The sequence below is a fragment of the Amia ocellicauda genome, chromosome 5, assembly GCF_036373705.1.
Source record: "Amia ocellicauda isolate fAmiCal2 chromosome 5, fAmiCal2.hap1, whole genome shotgun sequence".
NCBI classification, from domain to species: domain Eukaryota; kingdom Metazoa; phylum Chordata; class Actinopteri; order Amiiformes; family Amiidae; genus Amia; species Amia ocellicauda.
The window spans coordinates 52,763,777-52,777,899 of NC_089854.1; the positions used below are offsets into that span (position 1 = coordinate 52,763,777).

The window sequence follows — 14,123 nt, forward strand, 5'->3', positions numbered from 1 at the left end:
ACTGAAACCCACACGAGATGAGATGTAGTAAACATGTAGTTGCTGCTACAGCGCGTCACAGCTCTCACATAAACACGGCATTGCAGGAGATGAGTGACGGCAGAAACAGCGCACAGTTAATAGCGCCTTCCGCGCTGATGTTCCGCTGCCGGAGTAGCTCAGCTGGAGAGCAGCAGGTTGACGATCCGGAAGATCTGGGTTCGAGGTCTGGCCTGGCAATGTGTGATTTGACATCCAACCAATGTGTTTTTATTTGCAGGACGGTCTCAAGCAGCGACCATGATTGCACTGCGCTGTATAAGTCATGCTCGCACTGTCCTGGGCCTTTGCTTTTGTATGGAGGATAATCCATGCCAAAATTAAAAATGAATACAGAGAGAAAATCATAAATGAATCAATCAATACATGTTGAAATAAATAAATAAATAGACATGTAGACAATAGACATAGGTCAATATGCAGCAGGGCGAGGAGTGGCATCGTCTATGTGACGAGCTGCAGGAGGCCAAGCGCAAGGCCCAGCAGCGCTCGCTAGGCAACATCAGGTTCATTGGGAAGCTGTTCAAGGTGAAGATGCTGATGAAGATCACCATGCACAATTGCATCGTCAAGCTGTTGAAGAACCACAAAGAGTCCCTGGAGTGCCTGTGCCGACTTCTCTCCACTATCGGCAAAGACCTGGACTTGGAGACCCACAAGGTAAGGCAGTTCCGGCCCAGACTGAGCCCTGGCTAAACATCCAGCAACGTGATGAGGCCTATTGACAGTGGTCTGAATAAGTGTTTCTGAGCATCTGCAGAAGCCTTCTTGAAGGAATGTTGCTTCACTCGGTGGTATAAAGTTACTTCTGTACCTGCTGTCTGCACTGTTTTCTAATCGTTCTGTCTGACCTTTTCACCAGCCCTGCATGGACCGGTACTTCAGCCTGATGGAGCAGGTCATCAAAAAGAGGAAGACCTCCTCTCGAATCCGCTTCATGCTGCAGGATGTCTTGGACCTGAGAAGAGTAAGTCATGAGTGTTGGGAGAATAGAAACCATCCTTGCTTTCAGCTTCCCAGCCCCCCAATCCCTGTCTGCCTCTCGTTCTCTCTCTCTACAATGGTCACTGACTCTCTCTCCCCTTCCTCAGGATAACTGGGTGCCCAGGAGGGGAGACCAGGGTCCTAAGACAGTCAGCCAGGTGCACAAGGATGCAGAGCTGGAGGCGCACCATGAGCAGATCAAGGTGCAGCAGCAGCTCATGATCAAGATGGACAACCGACGTGATGCGAACTCCAGCGAAAGTGTCCTATCACGCGTCGGTCGGGCCAGAGCAGAGCAGGCCAGGAAGAGAGGGCCTTTTGTGAAAGCACTAGAAATAGAAGCACCAGTCCTTCTCTGGCGAAGATGAAAGCATCAACATACAATCATTAAATTTCTTTCTGTCTAATCTACAAAATAAAATGAAAATGTTCTTCACTTCAAACTAAGACTCTTTTGATCAGTGTGTATGTGGTGTCATATATATATATATATATAGAGAGCATGATCAGTGCAGCCTGGCGAACAGTATGGATATATATATCTATACTATATTGAATTGAGGTGCACTGTAGATCAGAGTGTGGAGGGAGGACTGTCTTCACGGCACCAGCAGCTGGCGAAACAATCCTGTTTAAAATAATCTTGGTACAAAGAAGTACATGGTGAGTGAAATATGTGCTATAATGTGGAGTTATTTCAAGTACAACAACGTTTCAGATACAAGCAGGCTACATATGTAGTTCAGACTACAGGACTTCCAGAAATAGTGTGATGATGTAGACTCAGTTTCACAGCATGACTATGGCTGCACAGATGCTGTAAAGCACCACATTCGAACTGGAGATGCCCTACTGATCCGCCAACATGCTTCCAGGACTTCTCCAGCTTTGAATCAGGAAATAGAAAAACAAGTTCAGCAGTTGCTGGCCCATGACATCATTGAGGAGAGCTGCAGCCCTTGGGCTTCACCTGTTGTTTTAGTCAAGTAAAAGGACGGCAGCTACAGATTTTGCATTGACTTCAGGAAATTAAACACTGTCACCATACGGGACTCGCATCCCTTACCACGGATTTCTGAAGCTTTGGACAGCCTGGCAGGGGCATGCTGGTTTAGTACCATGGACCTGTCAAGTGGTTATTGGCAGGTTCAGCTGGCATCAGAAGACTGGGAGAAGACAGCATGTACCACCGGCAGCGGCTTATACCATTTTAAGGTCATGCCAATGGGACTGACCAATGCACCACCTAACTTCCAACATTTAATGAAGCTTGTGCTTCGTGGTCTACACTAGAAGATCTGCCTCATCTATTTGGATGATGTTTTGGTTTTTAGCAAAACCTTTCCTGAACATCTGCAGAGTTTGGAAGATGTCTTTCTTCGATTTTGAAAGGCAGGACTAAAGCTGAAGGCCAGTAAATGTCAACTTGCACGGGATGAAGTCTCTTTCCTGGGACATGTAATCACCAAGGGTGGTCTCAGACCAGATTCCAGGAAGCTGGACAAAGTTGAAAGATTGGCCAACACCAAGAACACCTACTGAGGTGAGAGCTTTTGTGGGTCTCTGTTCCTATTACAGATGATTCGTTAAAAACTTTGCCCAAAAAGCTGCACCACTGCATTTGCTCACTCAGAAGGGAGTTGTTTTTCAATGGACGCCTGAATGTGAAGATGCCTTTTACTCTCTGAAGTGTGCTCTAACTGAACATCCAGTAGTGGCCTATCCAGATTTTTCTCTACCATTCTTACTCTACACCGATGCTTCTCAGAATGCAATTGGCTCTGTGCTCACTGAGGTTCAAGACAGAAAAGAAAGAGTGATTGCATACGCAAGCCACACCCTCAGTCCTTCAGAGAAAAAATGGTCTACATATGATCGTGAACTCTGGGCAATAATCTGGTCTGTGCGGCACTTTAGGCACTTTCTGCCTGGCACCTCATTTAAAATTGTCACAGACCACAAACCATTGCTGAGTCTGAAGTCCAGCTGATGGTGATCTCACAGGAAGAAGGGGACGTTGGATTCTAGAACTGGATGTGTACGACTGTGTAATTATTCACAGGGAAGGAGCACAGCATGCCAACGCTGATGCTTTATCCAGAAGACCGGACACTTCTCAGAGTAGTAAGGGAGTGCAGTGTTTACTTGTCACCTCTCAGAAACAGAAAGGTACGTCATTTACTGACATGCAAAACAGTTGGTCTTCTGAACTACAGCCTGAACAAGCTGTTCCTGTAGGACAAACCTGTGAAGATTTAGCAATAGACGTTGATGAACTGAAGCAGAAACAACAAGCGGATGTCATTCTGAGAACTGTGATGAAATGGAAAGAAATGGATAACCGAAGACCTACTGCACGACGAATCAAATACTCCCCGTCAGCTCTGAAAAAGCTCTGGTATGAGTTTCCTCGCCTGACTTTGGAAAATGGGGTCGAAAAATCAAAACCTTTCTGCAGAAAGCCTATACTTACCAATTGCTCCTTCCTGAATCCCTCATTCAGACAGCCCTCACTTACCTGCATGGAAATGTCTTCAGTGGACATTTAGGGACTGAACGAACTTTGCAGAGAGCCAGAAAAATCTGCTATTGGCCTTACATGTCACGCGACATTTACAAGTTCTGTACAGAGTGTTTAACATGTCATACTCGCAGTGCTCCAACACCAAAAGCTAGAGCTCCTTTACAACCTATTGTGGTGGATCGTCCATTCCAGAAAATTGCTACTGACCTCACCAAGCTACCAGTCATTTCTCAAGGCAACAGGTATGTTCTTGTTGTAATGGATTATTTTACACGCTATGTGAATCTCTTTCCTTTAAAAGATCAGCGTGCAACAAGTGTAGCTCAATGCTTGTTAGAAGGATATACTCCATTTTTCCTTGCTCATGGTCGGGAACCTAGTCTGCCTGTGGACATTTTGTTGAACTGCAGTCCATTCACTACTCAACTCCGGGCACACCTGCTGCTTATGCCCAGGATGTCCTTAACCGCCTATCACATGCTTTTGACATGGCCGCTGAGCAGTCGAAAGAATCTAAACTACTGCAAAAGACTCACTATGATCAAAAGCTTGCTTTTAACCCCTATGCTGAAGGTGATCTTGTTTTCCTTGATGATCCTGCCAATCAAAGGAATAAACTTGCTCCTAGATGGAAAGGGCCGTATAGAGTTCTGAAAAGGTTGGATGAAGACAGTTGTCCTGGCATGACCTATGAAATCACTGACCCAAAAGATCCACGATCCAAATCATGGATTGTACATTACAATCGGCTGAAGGCATACAATGGTCCTTGGTCTGACTTACCTGCTCATCCAGAAGCACCTCCACAGCTGTTTAGAGATCCTGATGATGCACCTGTCAGTCCGCCAGCAACACTGACGGCTTTGTCTGGAGACGTCCCTTACCAAATTCCAGTTCCAGCGAGCTCCTGGCATCACTCGATGCTGTCTCTCTCTCTTCTTTCTTCCACAGCTCCTGTCCAGAGGGATATGCTACCTGTTCCAGGTGTTGTTCCACAACCTGCTCTAGCACTTGAGCCATGCCCAGGTGTCACCCATTCTTCCAGTCTTCGGGATGCCCAAGTCACGGTGCACCCAGAGACTGTGTCTGTTCTCTTACCTCAGCAACCCCAGACTCCTGTGGCATTACCTGCTGGATGTACTCGTCGTAAAGTTATGAAACCTGAAAAGTTTAAAGATTTTATTCTTTCGTAGTACATACCTGTTTTCATATTACATTACAGTTCAATACAGTAATGGCTTCTAATTTGTCATTCTTAAAAAAAAAAGTTCCTATTGTACTGTCATACATCTATTGTGATTTAATTACTGCAACATTAGTTTATTATTAGGAAAATCTAAGTATATATATATATATATATATAAAAAAATGTAACAAACATTAGAAATACTGTATGATTTATTTAATTAAGAAACGAGGACGTTTCAAATAAAGTGGGGGAAGACTGTGACATTAGTTTATTATTGAAAAATATAAATATCTGTGAAAAGGTATCGTAAAATAAATTAGAAACACCGTATACATTATTTTACTTTATAGCAGGGAGAAATCGCTGTGTGTTATGTTGTTCCCCCAAGAACATATTATTTCAGTTGCATGTTGTAAAGCCAGACAGGTTAGAGTGACGCACATCTTTGTGTGGTGGATTGAGAGGAGTAGTGGCACTGCACTGTTGTGCTCGGCATTGTACTTGTAACTGCAACTCGGCTTATAAGAGAAATAAACAAAAGTGCCAGGAACAATAAATTGTGTCAAGGAGTCCTGATGTAAACTGAACCCCAAACAACACGTCTACCTCCGAAGATACTCGTTTCACGGTTTACAATAGCATACAATCTCAGATATTGTACAAAAATTGTTTATCGTGATGGCTGAAAAACCATAGGAGGAGACGTGTTAAAAAAAGTGGTCAGAAACGAGAAGAAGATGGAAAAATTATAAAGAAACCAAGAAAGAATGAGATAACTAACTTAAATCCAATAACTATAACTAAATATGAATAGGATCAAAAATCATTAACTATTAGTGTAACTATCCGAAAACCCATAACTAAAACAACACTGCCCCGTACCAGATGAAGTGGGGATTGAGAATGAATGGATGAAACCCAAGACAGCCTCCCAGGACCAGGACTGTGTGACAGCTGTTTCCTCCGAATCTGTCACCGTGACACATTAAAAAAGAGAATCATCCTGAGTTTTTGCTTTCCCTCACAGGAAAAGCACTGTAACTTCGAAGGTCACCTGGTATGGACTTCCTGATATCACTCAACTTGAAGAGTGTAATTTTAGGACAGAATTGACCCATGTCTAAGGAGGTGTTCAGGCTGGCTTGTCCCCCACTAGGATCTCCAGAGTAAGGGATCCTGGCTCCTGCAGATGAGGAGGAGAGAATCAGGACAGTCAGGACATCACACAGATGTCCAGAGGCCCAGAGTGGCCAACATGCTCTGTTTTGCACATCTGCCTTAAGCACAGAGAACAGTCTTACACATTGCAGCTGTCTGGAATCAAGATATGGACCTGCCCTCCGCAAATCACCAAACCTCTTTGCTGGAATTTTTGTTTGGTGATGTTCCAATCCTGTAAAATATAAAAACATAGAGGCACTGAATGTCATTGCCAGAAATGATGTGACAGATGGAACTTCTCATTCCTGAGGTTTAAAGTACTAGACTAGATGGGGCGCTGTTGAGCATGGTTTCGGTGTAGATGTGTGAAGAGAGCTCCTGCGATATTTAGATTTTTTTTCCAGCAAACAGGTTATTTTCTTTTATTTATTTTAAGTGATAAGCTGCAGTATATTATAAGTGTATTATTGTTTCAAAAACATGTCTAAACAAAAGAGCAAGAAGGGGCCAGCGACGGAGGCAACTCAACCCGAGTTAGATTCAGGCCTGATGGGGGTGGCAATCCCTCACCAGAGAGTGGCGGAGACCTGGCATTTCTTGTCGCAGCGGTGAGCAAAATACAGAGCTCCATTGAATCGTTTCGATCTGAGACGCGAGAGTCTCTTGCTACTCTTCAGGGCACCGTCGATTTGTATGGCAACCGACTGCAGGAGGTAGAGAGATCTCTGAGCGACATATCTGACAGGGTGACGGAGCTGGAAGGCTCTTGCAGTGGTCTTTCGGCAGAGAACGAGATGTTCAAACGGAAAGAGGATTTAGATGGAAGGGGAAGGAGGAACAACCTGCGTGTTGTTGGTGTAGCGGAAGGAGTGGAGGGTCGCGATCCCACTGCTTTCATGTCACAGTTCTTTGTTGATATCTTTGGAAAGGATAAGTTGGACTCCCGATCGTGCTCACCGATCGTTAATGCCGAGACCTAGGGAAGGAGACAGGCCCCGTCCCATTATTCTTAGGGTGCACTACTTCTAGGTTAAGCAGCAGATTCTACGGCTATCGAGAGAGAAGGGAGATTTATATTTTCAGGGGAGGTGAATATATATTTCCTGATTTTAGTGCTCATGTGGCTAAACGATGCGCCGCTTTTAACCCAGTGAAGGCTCAGCTGCGACAGGCCAGTGTGAAATACAGCCTGTTACACCCGGCTCGATTGCTGCTCACTCATAATAACAGTCGGTTGATTTTCACCACACCACAAGAGGCCGCCGCCTACTACAACGAAAACATTGCAGCACACTGATCTCAGTTTTGGCTCCTTCATCTGGTTACCTTGCTGCAGTCATCTGGATAACCTTCAACTATCCTGACTCATAGTGCACACATAAGAGTTGAACACTGAGATAAGTACCGTGTTTGTTATACTGTGCATCTACACTGTTCATTATATATATATAGTTCAGTATCGTGTTGACTCCTGTACATACTGATTATAATTATGACTTCTCGAGTTGGGATTGCACTTGACTGATATAATTGCCACAGCCTTTCTTATAGTCTGACTTTGGGGTTAAGTTCAGTCATCCTTGTAAAATTATTATTCCCTTTTTCACCACTTTTGTAAATTTATTTTTACTGCAGTATTAATCTAATATAAACCTTGTTTGCTTTGTTAGTTTCAGTGATTATGCAGGAGTAGGAGTGTTATAGCATAGTTTACACTTGTTCCCCAATATGCTATGCTTAGTATGTGGTTGCTCTTACTTTGGGAATGCATTCATCTAATTTGGGGAGGTGATGAGGGGGTGGGGGGGTTGTTATTTCCTCTTTCTGTCTTCTGACTTTCTCTCTCTTTTTCTTCCATGAGTCATGTGTGGTCTCTCTTATATAGTCTGGATTTGGCACTATGTCTGTACCTATCTTTTCATAAAAAATGTTGGTTATTTGTGTTGGATGTAACCTTTCTAAACCCTTTTTTTTTTACTATGATGTTCAATAACAAGGATATTGCATATTGCAGACTGTCCAGTGAACTTTATTAGCTGGAATGTTAAGGGGCTTAATCACCCTGTTAAGCGCAAAAGGGTGTTATCACACCTCCAGAAACTTAAAGTGGGAATAGCATATTTGCAGGAGTCACATCTTCGCACTTCAGATCACTTTCTGATGCGTAAGGGGTGGGTGGGGCAGGTTTTTCACTCCCATTTTCACAGTAAAGCCAGAGGTGCAGCAATCTTAGTGCATAAAAATATTCCTTTCATCTCTTCACAAGTAATATCAGACCCAAATGGTAGGTATGTGATAGTTAAAGGGAAACTTTTTAATACACCACTAGTGTTGGCCAATGTTTATGCCCCAAACTTTGATGATAGCAACTTCATGACTAATCTTTTTTCCTTATTACCCGACTTACATTCACATCATTTGATTTTGGGAGGTGACTTCAATTGTGCTCTGAACCCTACTTTGGATCGTTCTTCTCCAAAATCTGAACGGCCTTCAAAATCTGCTTTAGCTATTAGCTCTTTTTTACAAACCTATAAAATGTCTGACCCTTGGCGTTTTTTATATCCCTCTGCCAGACAGTATTCTTTTTTTTCTCCAGTGCATCATACATATGCCCGTATTGATTACTTTTTTTGACAGTAAGCTAGTCCCTTCTGTTAATGCTTGCATTTATGATAGTATAGTAATATCAGATCACGCCCCTGTTGTATTGACACTTAGCTTCTATAATCAGTTTCCACCTCGGGGTCCTTGGTGCTTTAATCCCCTACTATTGTCTGATAACAATTTTGTTAAGTATAATTAATTTAAGACCTTTTATTCCACTCTACACACTTCTGATTTCCCTTCTGATCCCCTTCTGTACAATTATTTTTTTGATAACTATTCCTGTAATTAATCCTGAATCTAAAGCAAGCTTAGAGCAGCCTCTTTCACTTGAAGAAATTAAGGGGGCAAGTCAGTCAATGCAGAGTGGTAAGTCACCAGGTCCGGACGGGTTTCCAGTGGAATTTCATAAGAAATTCAGCCCTCAAATTGCCCCTTTGCTGAGTTCTGCATTTTTAGAATCCTTCACTTCTTTGTCCCTACCTCCAACCCTGCGTCAAGCATCTATTTCATTGTTGTTAAAAAAGGACAAGGACCCCTTGGACTGTGCTTCGTATCGTGCCATCTCCCTTCTTAACACAGATGTAAAGATCTGTAAAGAGCCCATCGGCTTGAGGCAGTCTTACCTTCAATAATCTCGCTTGACCAAACAGGGTTTATACAAGGGAGACACTCCTTTTTTAACATTAGACGATTACTTAACATTATCTATAATAAGTCAACTTCGCGGCTGCCAGAGGTTTTGATCTCATTGAATACATAAAAAGCCTTTGACCGCGTTGAATGGGATTACCTTTTTGCGGCGCTACAAAGATTCGGTTTCGGTTTGCATTTTATCTCTTGGATTAAATTATTATATTAATCTCCAGTAGCATCTGTCTGCTTGGGTAACACTTTTTCACGTTACTTCTCACTACACTGTGGCACCAGGCAGGGTGCCCCTTTCCCCCCTTCTCTTTGCTATTGCTATTGAGCCCCTTTCAATTTCTCTTTGCGGCTGTCAGGATGTGCAGGGGGTGGTTCGAGGTGGGCTGGAACATAAGGTTTCTCTTTATGCTGATGATCTTCTTCTTTATCAGACAGATCCGGCCTCTTCACTTCCCCTTGCCATTTCAATTCTTGAACAATTTGGCAAATTTTCTGGCTATAAACTCAACCTCAATAAAAGTGAGATATTCCCCATTAACTCAGCAGCCCAAAATGTTCCTTTTGACAACTTTCCCTTTAGAGTTTGTTAATAACAGTTTTAGATATTTAGGGATCAATGTTACTCGTTCCCATACCAATCTTTTTAAATCAAACTTTCTCCCCTTACTAGAAAGCACAAAACAGGATTTTGCTCGTTGGAGTACTTTACCTCTGTCTCTGGCTGGGCGCATTAATTCTGTTAAGATGAATTCTCTTCCAACATTTTTATATTTATTTCAATGCATTCCAGTCTTTATCACCAGATCCTTTTTTAAATCTCTTGACCAGATTATATTATCTTTCATTTGGAATAAAAAGTCTCCAAGAATACGCAAAGCCTTTCTCCAAAGGCCAAAATCATTAGGGGGCCTTGCATTACCACATTTTTTGTTTTACTACTGGGCGACTAACATTCGCATAATCTCATACTGGATGCAGTCCCATGTTCAACATGACTGTCCATCTTGGCTGCAGATGGAAGCATCCTCTTGTCATTTATCCTCTTTACCTGCCTTGTGTGCTCTTCTCTTCCTCTCTCCATTTCCAGATTTAGTATTAACCCCCTAATTATGTGGTCACTTCGGATTTGGGCACAATTTAGAGATCATTTTGGATTTCAATCCTTAAGTATATATGCCCCTCTTAATGTAAATCATCTGTTTCCTCCTTCAGTAGCAGACCAGCTATTTAGTATTTGGTGTGAGAAGGGTATTGTATCTTTCAGAGACTTGTACAGTGATAACTGCTTTGCTTGTTTTGAACAGCTGTCCGAGAAATTCAAAATGCCAAAATCACACTTTTTCCGTTACCTACAGGTTTGGAATTTCATACGAAACAAAGTACCACATTTTCCAGTCCTCCCACCTGAGTCACCATTTACTTTTTTTTTAAATTAACTCCAAATCGTAAAGGTATTATATCCCAATTATACACCTTTCTACTGTCTCTAGAGTCTCCCTCTTTGGAGACTTTAAAAATGCTATGGGAGCAGGATCTAGGGTTTAAATTTTCAGAGGAAATATGGAAATCCATGCTGTCTTGTATACATTCCTCCTCTCTGTGTGCAAGGCTTGGTCTTATACAATATAAAATGCTCCACCGCATTAATTTTTCTAAGGCTAAACTAGCTAAAATCTTTCCAAATTTAGATCCAACCTGTGAGAAATGCAGACAGGCCCCTGTCACTTTAATTCACATGTACTGGTCTTGTCCTAAATTAGTTCCATTCTGGAACTCTGTCTTTGAATCTCTTTCACAAATCTCAAATACACCCCTTGAGCCTTCACCTCTTACAGCCATCTTTGGTGTGGTTCCTAGTCATGTAACCCTGCCAATACACAGTTAGGCACATTGGCCTTCTGCACTTTGCTGGCAAGACGCCTGATTTTGTTCCATTGGAAGCAGTCTGTCCCACCCACTTTCACTCACTGGGTAAGAGATGTGATGAATTTTCTTCACACTTCTTGGTTCCACTGAAAGGTTTTACACTGCTTGGCAAACCTTTTTAACTTATTTTGACAGAGTGCAGCTCAAATCCACTGTCTAAATTATTGTACCTTTATTTGTCACATATGACTTTTCTTCTTTACTTTCTTACTTTTCTTATCTTTTTTATTCTCTGTCTTCTATTCATGTATCTGTCTCTGTGTCCTTCTCTTCAATATAATATATTATTATTTTTTTTTTTTTCTTGGCAGACGCCCTTATCCAGGGCGACTTACAACATAAGTGCAAACAAAGTGCAAAAATACAGAGAAGTACAAGGCATCAATCATTACAAATTCAACTTAGCTAAAACATAGCAATTCAAAATAATACATTTTACAAATTCCAATTTACAATTTACACAAGTACAGTAAGAGACTTCCTACATCCTGGACGGTGAAAGCTAAGTGCTGTCAAGATGTAGGATTACAGACGAGGGCTACGGGAAAGGGAGCCAGGAGGAAAACAATCAAGAATGCGAGGAGCATAATAAGCTGAAGTGCTATCTAGCAGGGATAGAGGACTAATATTAGAAGTGCTGTCGGAAGAGATGCATCTTGAGTAAGCGCCGGAATGAGGTCAAGGACTCTGCTGTTTTGACTTCGGTGGGCAGGTCGTTCCACCACTTAGGGGCCGGGGATGAGAAGGAGCGGGCTCTGGAGGAAGGATAGTGGTGAGGAGGCAGAGTTAGCCTTCTGGCACTGGAGGAGCGCAGTGGTCTGGAGGTGATGTATGGAGAGACGAGGGTCTGCAGGTAACTTGGTGCAGTGTGGTCAAGACAGCGGTAGGTGAGGGTCAAAGTCTTGAACTGAATGTGTGCCGGTATTGGGAGCCAGTGGAGGGAGCGGAGCAGTGGAGTAGCGTGTGCGAACCATGGCAGAGAGAATACCAGACGAGCCGCAGAGTTCTGGATGAGCTGGAGTGGGCGGGTAGTGGATGTAGGCAGGCCGGCCAGGAGGGAGTTGCAGTAGTCTAGGCGGGAGAGGACCAGTGACTGGACGAGTAGCTGAGTTGAGTAGTCGGTGAGAAAGGGACGGATCCGGCGTATGTTGCTCAGGAAGAATCTGCAGGTGCACGTTAGCGTTGTGATGTGCTGGGAGTAGGAGAGCGCAGGATCAGGGGTGACTCCTAGATTTTTAGCAGAAGAAGAAGGAGAGAGTGTGGTGGATTCCAAGGGGATCGAGATGGGGAGGTCAGCAGAAGGTGAGGAAGAGTGGGGGAAAAAGAGTAGATCTGATTTGGAGAGGTTGAGCTTGAGGTGGTGCGAGTGCATCCAGGCAGAAATGGCTGACAAGCAGGAAGAGATGCGTGAGGGGATGAGAGGGTAAGAAGAGGGAAAAGACAGGAAGATCTGGGCATCATCAGCGTAGAAGTGGTAGGAGAAACCATGGGATGCGATGAGGGGGCCCAGGGAGCGAGTGTAGAGAGAGAACAGGATCGGGCCCAGGACGGAGCCTTGGGCAACGCCTGTGAGGAGAGGTTGGGGGGTGGATGAGGAGCCTCGCCATGTCACTTGGTAGGACCGGTCACTGAGGTAGGAGGAGAACCAGGTGAGAGCAGTCCCTGAGATCCCAAGGTCAGCGAGGCAGGAGAGGAGGATGGAGTGATCAACGGTGTCAAATGCTGCAGAGCGGTCAAGGAGGATGAGGACTGAGGAGAGGGAGGCCGCCCGAGCACGGCTGAGGGATTCAGTGACAGCCAGGAGAGCCGTCTCAGTGGAGTGAGCTGTGCGAAAGCCGGATGGCAGAGGATCAAGGAGTGAGTGATGTGAGTGATATATGAGTGATGTAATGTTAATTTGATCTTACTGTCTACATGCATGTGTTTTGTAGATACCTTGTGTCATTTCTGTTGCAAAACTAATAAACAAATTGAAATATAAAGTACTAGACTACAAAGCAAAGCTGATGGACAGAGAGAGAGAGTGGTACCTGCTTGTAGTGGATTTCTAGCCAGGTGCTGTGATTGAGGCCAGTGCTCTGGTCAATTCTCAGTGCTTTGAAAACATTCAACTGCAGTAGAGGCCCTGTGACTAAGACACAGGACACTGGTAAGGATGAATACAAGACTACAGCTGTGTTTACAGGTGTGATATTTGTATTTAATAAATGCATTGAATCATGAAATACAGTATTTTAATACTGGCGCAGTCTACATTGTTCCAATTACATGAAATAAGGAGGGCTCTGGATGTGGCTCAGCTCCCTTCTGTCCCCCGAACCCGTAGGCCGCTGGTACCGACAGTGGAAGGGCCCTGTGGCCTGGAAGCACCTTGAACAAGACAGCCCTTGCAGGGGGTAAACCAGGGCTGAAAACCCAAGTGACACATAGGCAGGCACCTCCAGGTCAATGTCAGTCCAGCAGAACCTACAAAGAGAAACACCAAACCCATAAGACTCAGACATTACTATAACAAGACTGCTCCAGGATTAAATAAGGCCACAACACAACAATGTATATTTGGGAACATACTGGAACAAAATCATTTGTTTGAATAAAAATAAGGTAGGCCTACAATTGTGTTATGTTTGCTTCTGTAAGGTAAGGACTCCTATTTGTTATGTTACAGTATTTCTATGGTATCGTTAAGTTGGGGGGTGTTTTCCTCTCAGATTCAAAAATTAAACAGGTGTTTAATGATAAATCCTGCACCACTTGGATATCGTGCATCCCTAGCAATCGTCTTGATTTCGCACATGCGCAGACCGCGCTAGATTGATGTGGTGCATGCGCACACGGGGGCATGGTGAAAATCGTAAACACTCAGAAACCGGGCCCTGATGTTGACGCTTTGGTTAGCGCCAAGAGATGTCCGGCGCCAGTATCAGCGAGTAACAGAAAGTGTGAGTATTAGGTTACATTTCTTTTGGTCCTTCTCCCAAAAAACGTATTTGAGATCAATTGCTGGGTGAGTATAAGCTGCTACACTGTTAGAGGCTACAGTGC

General features: G+C 43.7%; 1 protein-coding gene across 1 annotated transcript; it reads left to right on the top strand.

The window, feature by feature from the left end:
* The first annotated feature begins 211 nt into the window (after window positions 1–211).
* Window positions 212–13,478, top strand: LOC136749059 (eukaryotic translation initiation factor 4 gamma 1-like). The gene is made up of 4 exons (XM_066702992.1): window positions 212–699; window positions 902–1,006; window positions 1,131–1,302; window positions 13,405–13,478. Exons 1-4 carry the CDS (start codon window positions 457–459, stop codon window positions 13,476–13,478), a joined length of 594 nt encoding a protein of 197 aa, XP_066559089.1. The 5' UTR covers window positions 212–456.
* Window positions 13,479–14,123: the final 645 nt, after the last annotated feature.

What these genes read in the sequence shown, in the direction of transcription:
- LOC136749059 (XM_066702992.1), top strand. Translation starts at nt 457, where the DNA reads ATGCAGCAGGGCGAGGAGTGGCATCGTCTATGTGACGAGCTGCAGGAG. An exon ending in ATGTCTTGGACCTGAGAAGA is followed by an intron (nt 1,007 to 1,130) that starts GTAAGTCATGAG and finishes CCCCTTCCTCAG; the next exon opens with GATAACTGGGTGCCCAGGAG. An exon ending in AAGTGTCCTATCACGCGTCG is followed by an intron (nt 1,303 to 13,404) that starts GTCGGGCCAGAG and finishes CCGAACCCGTAG; the next exon opens with GCCGCTGGTACCGACAGTGG.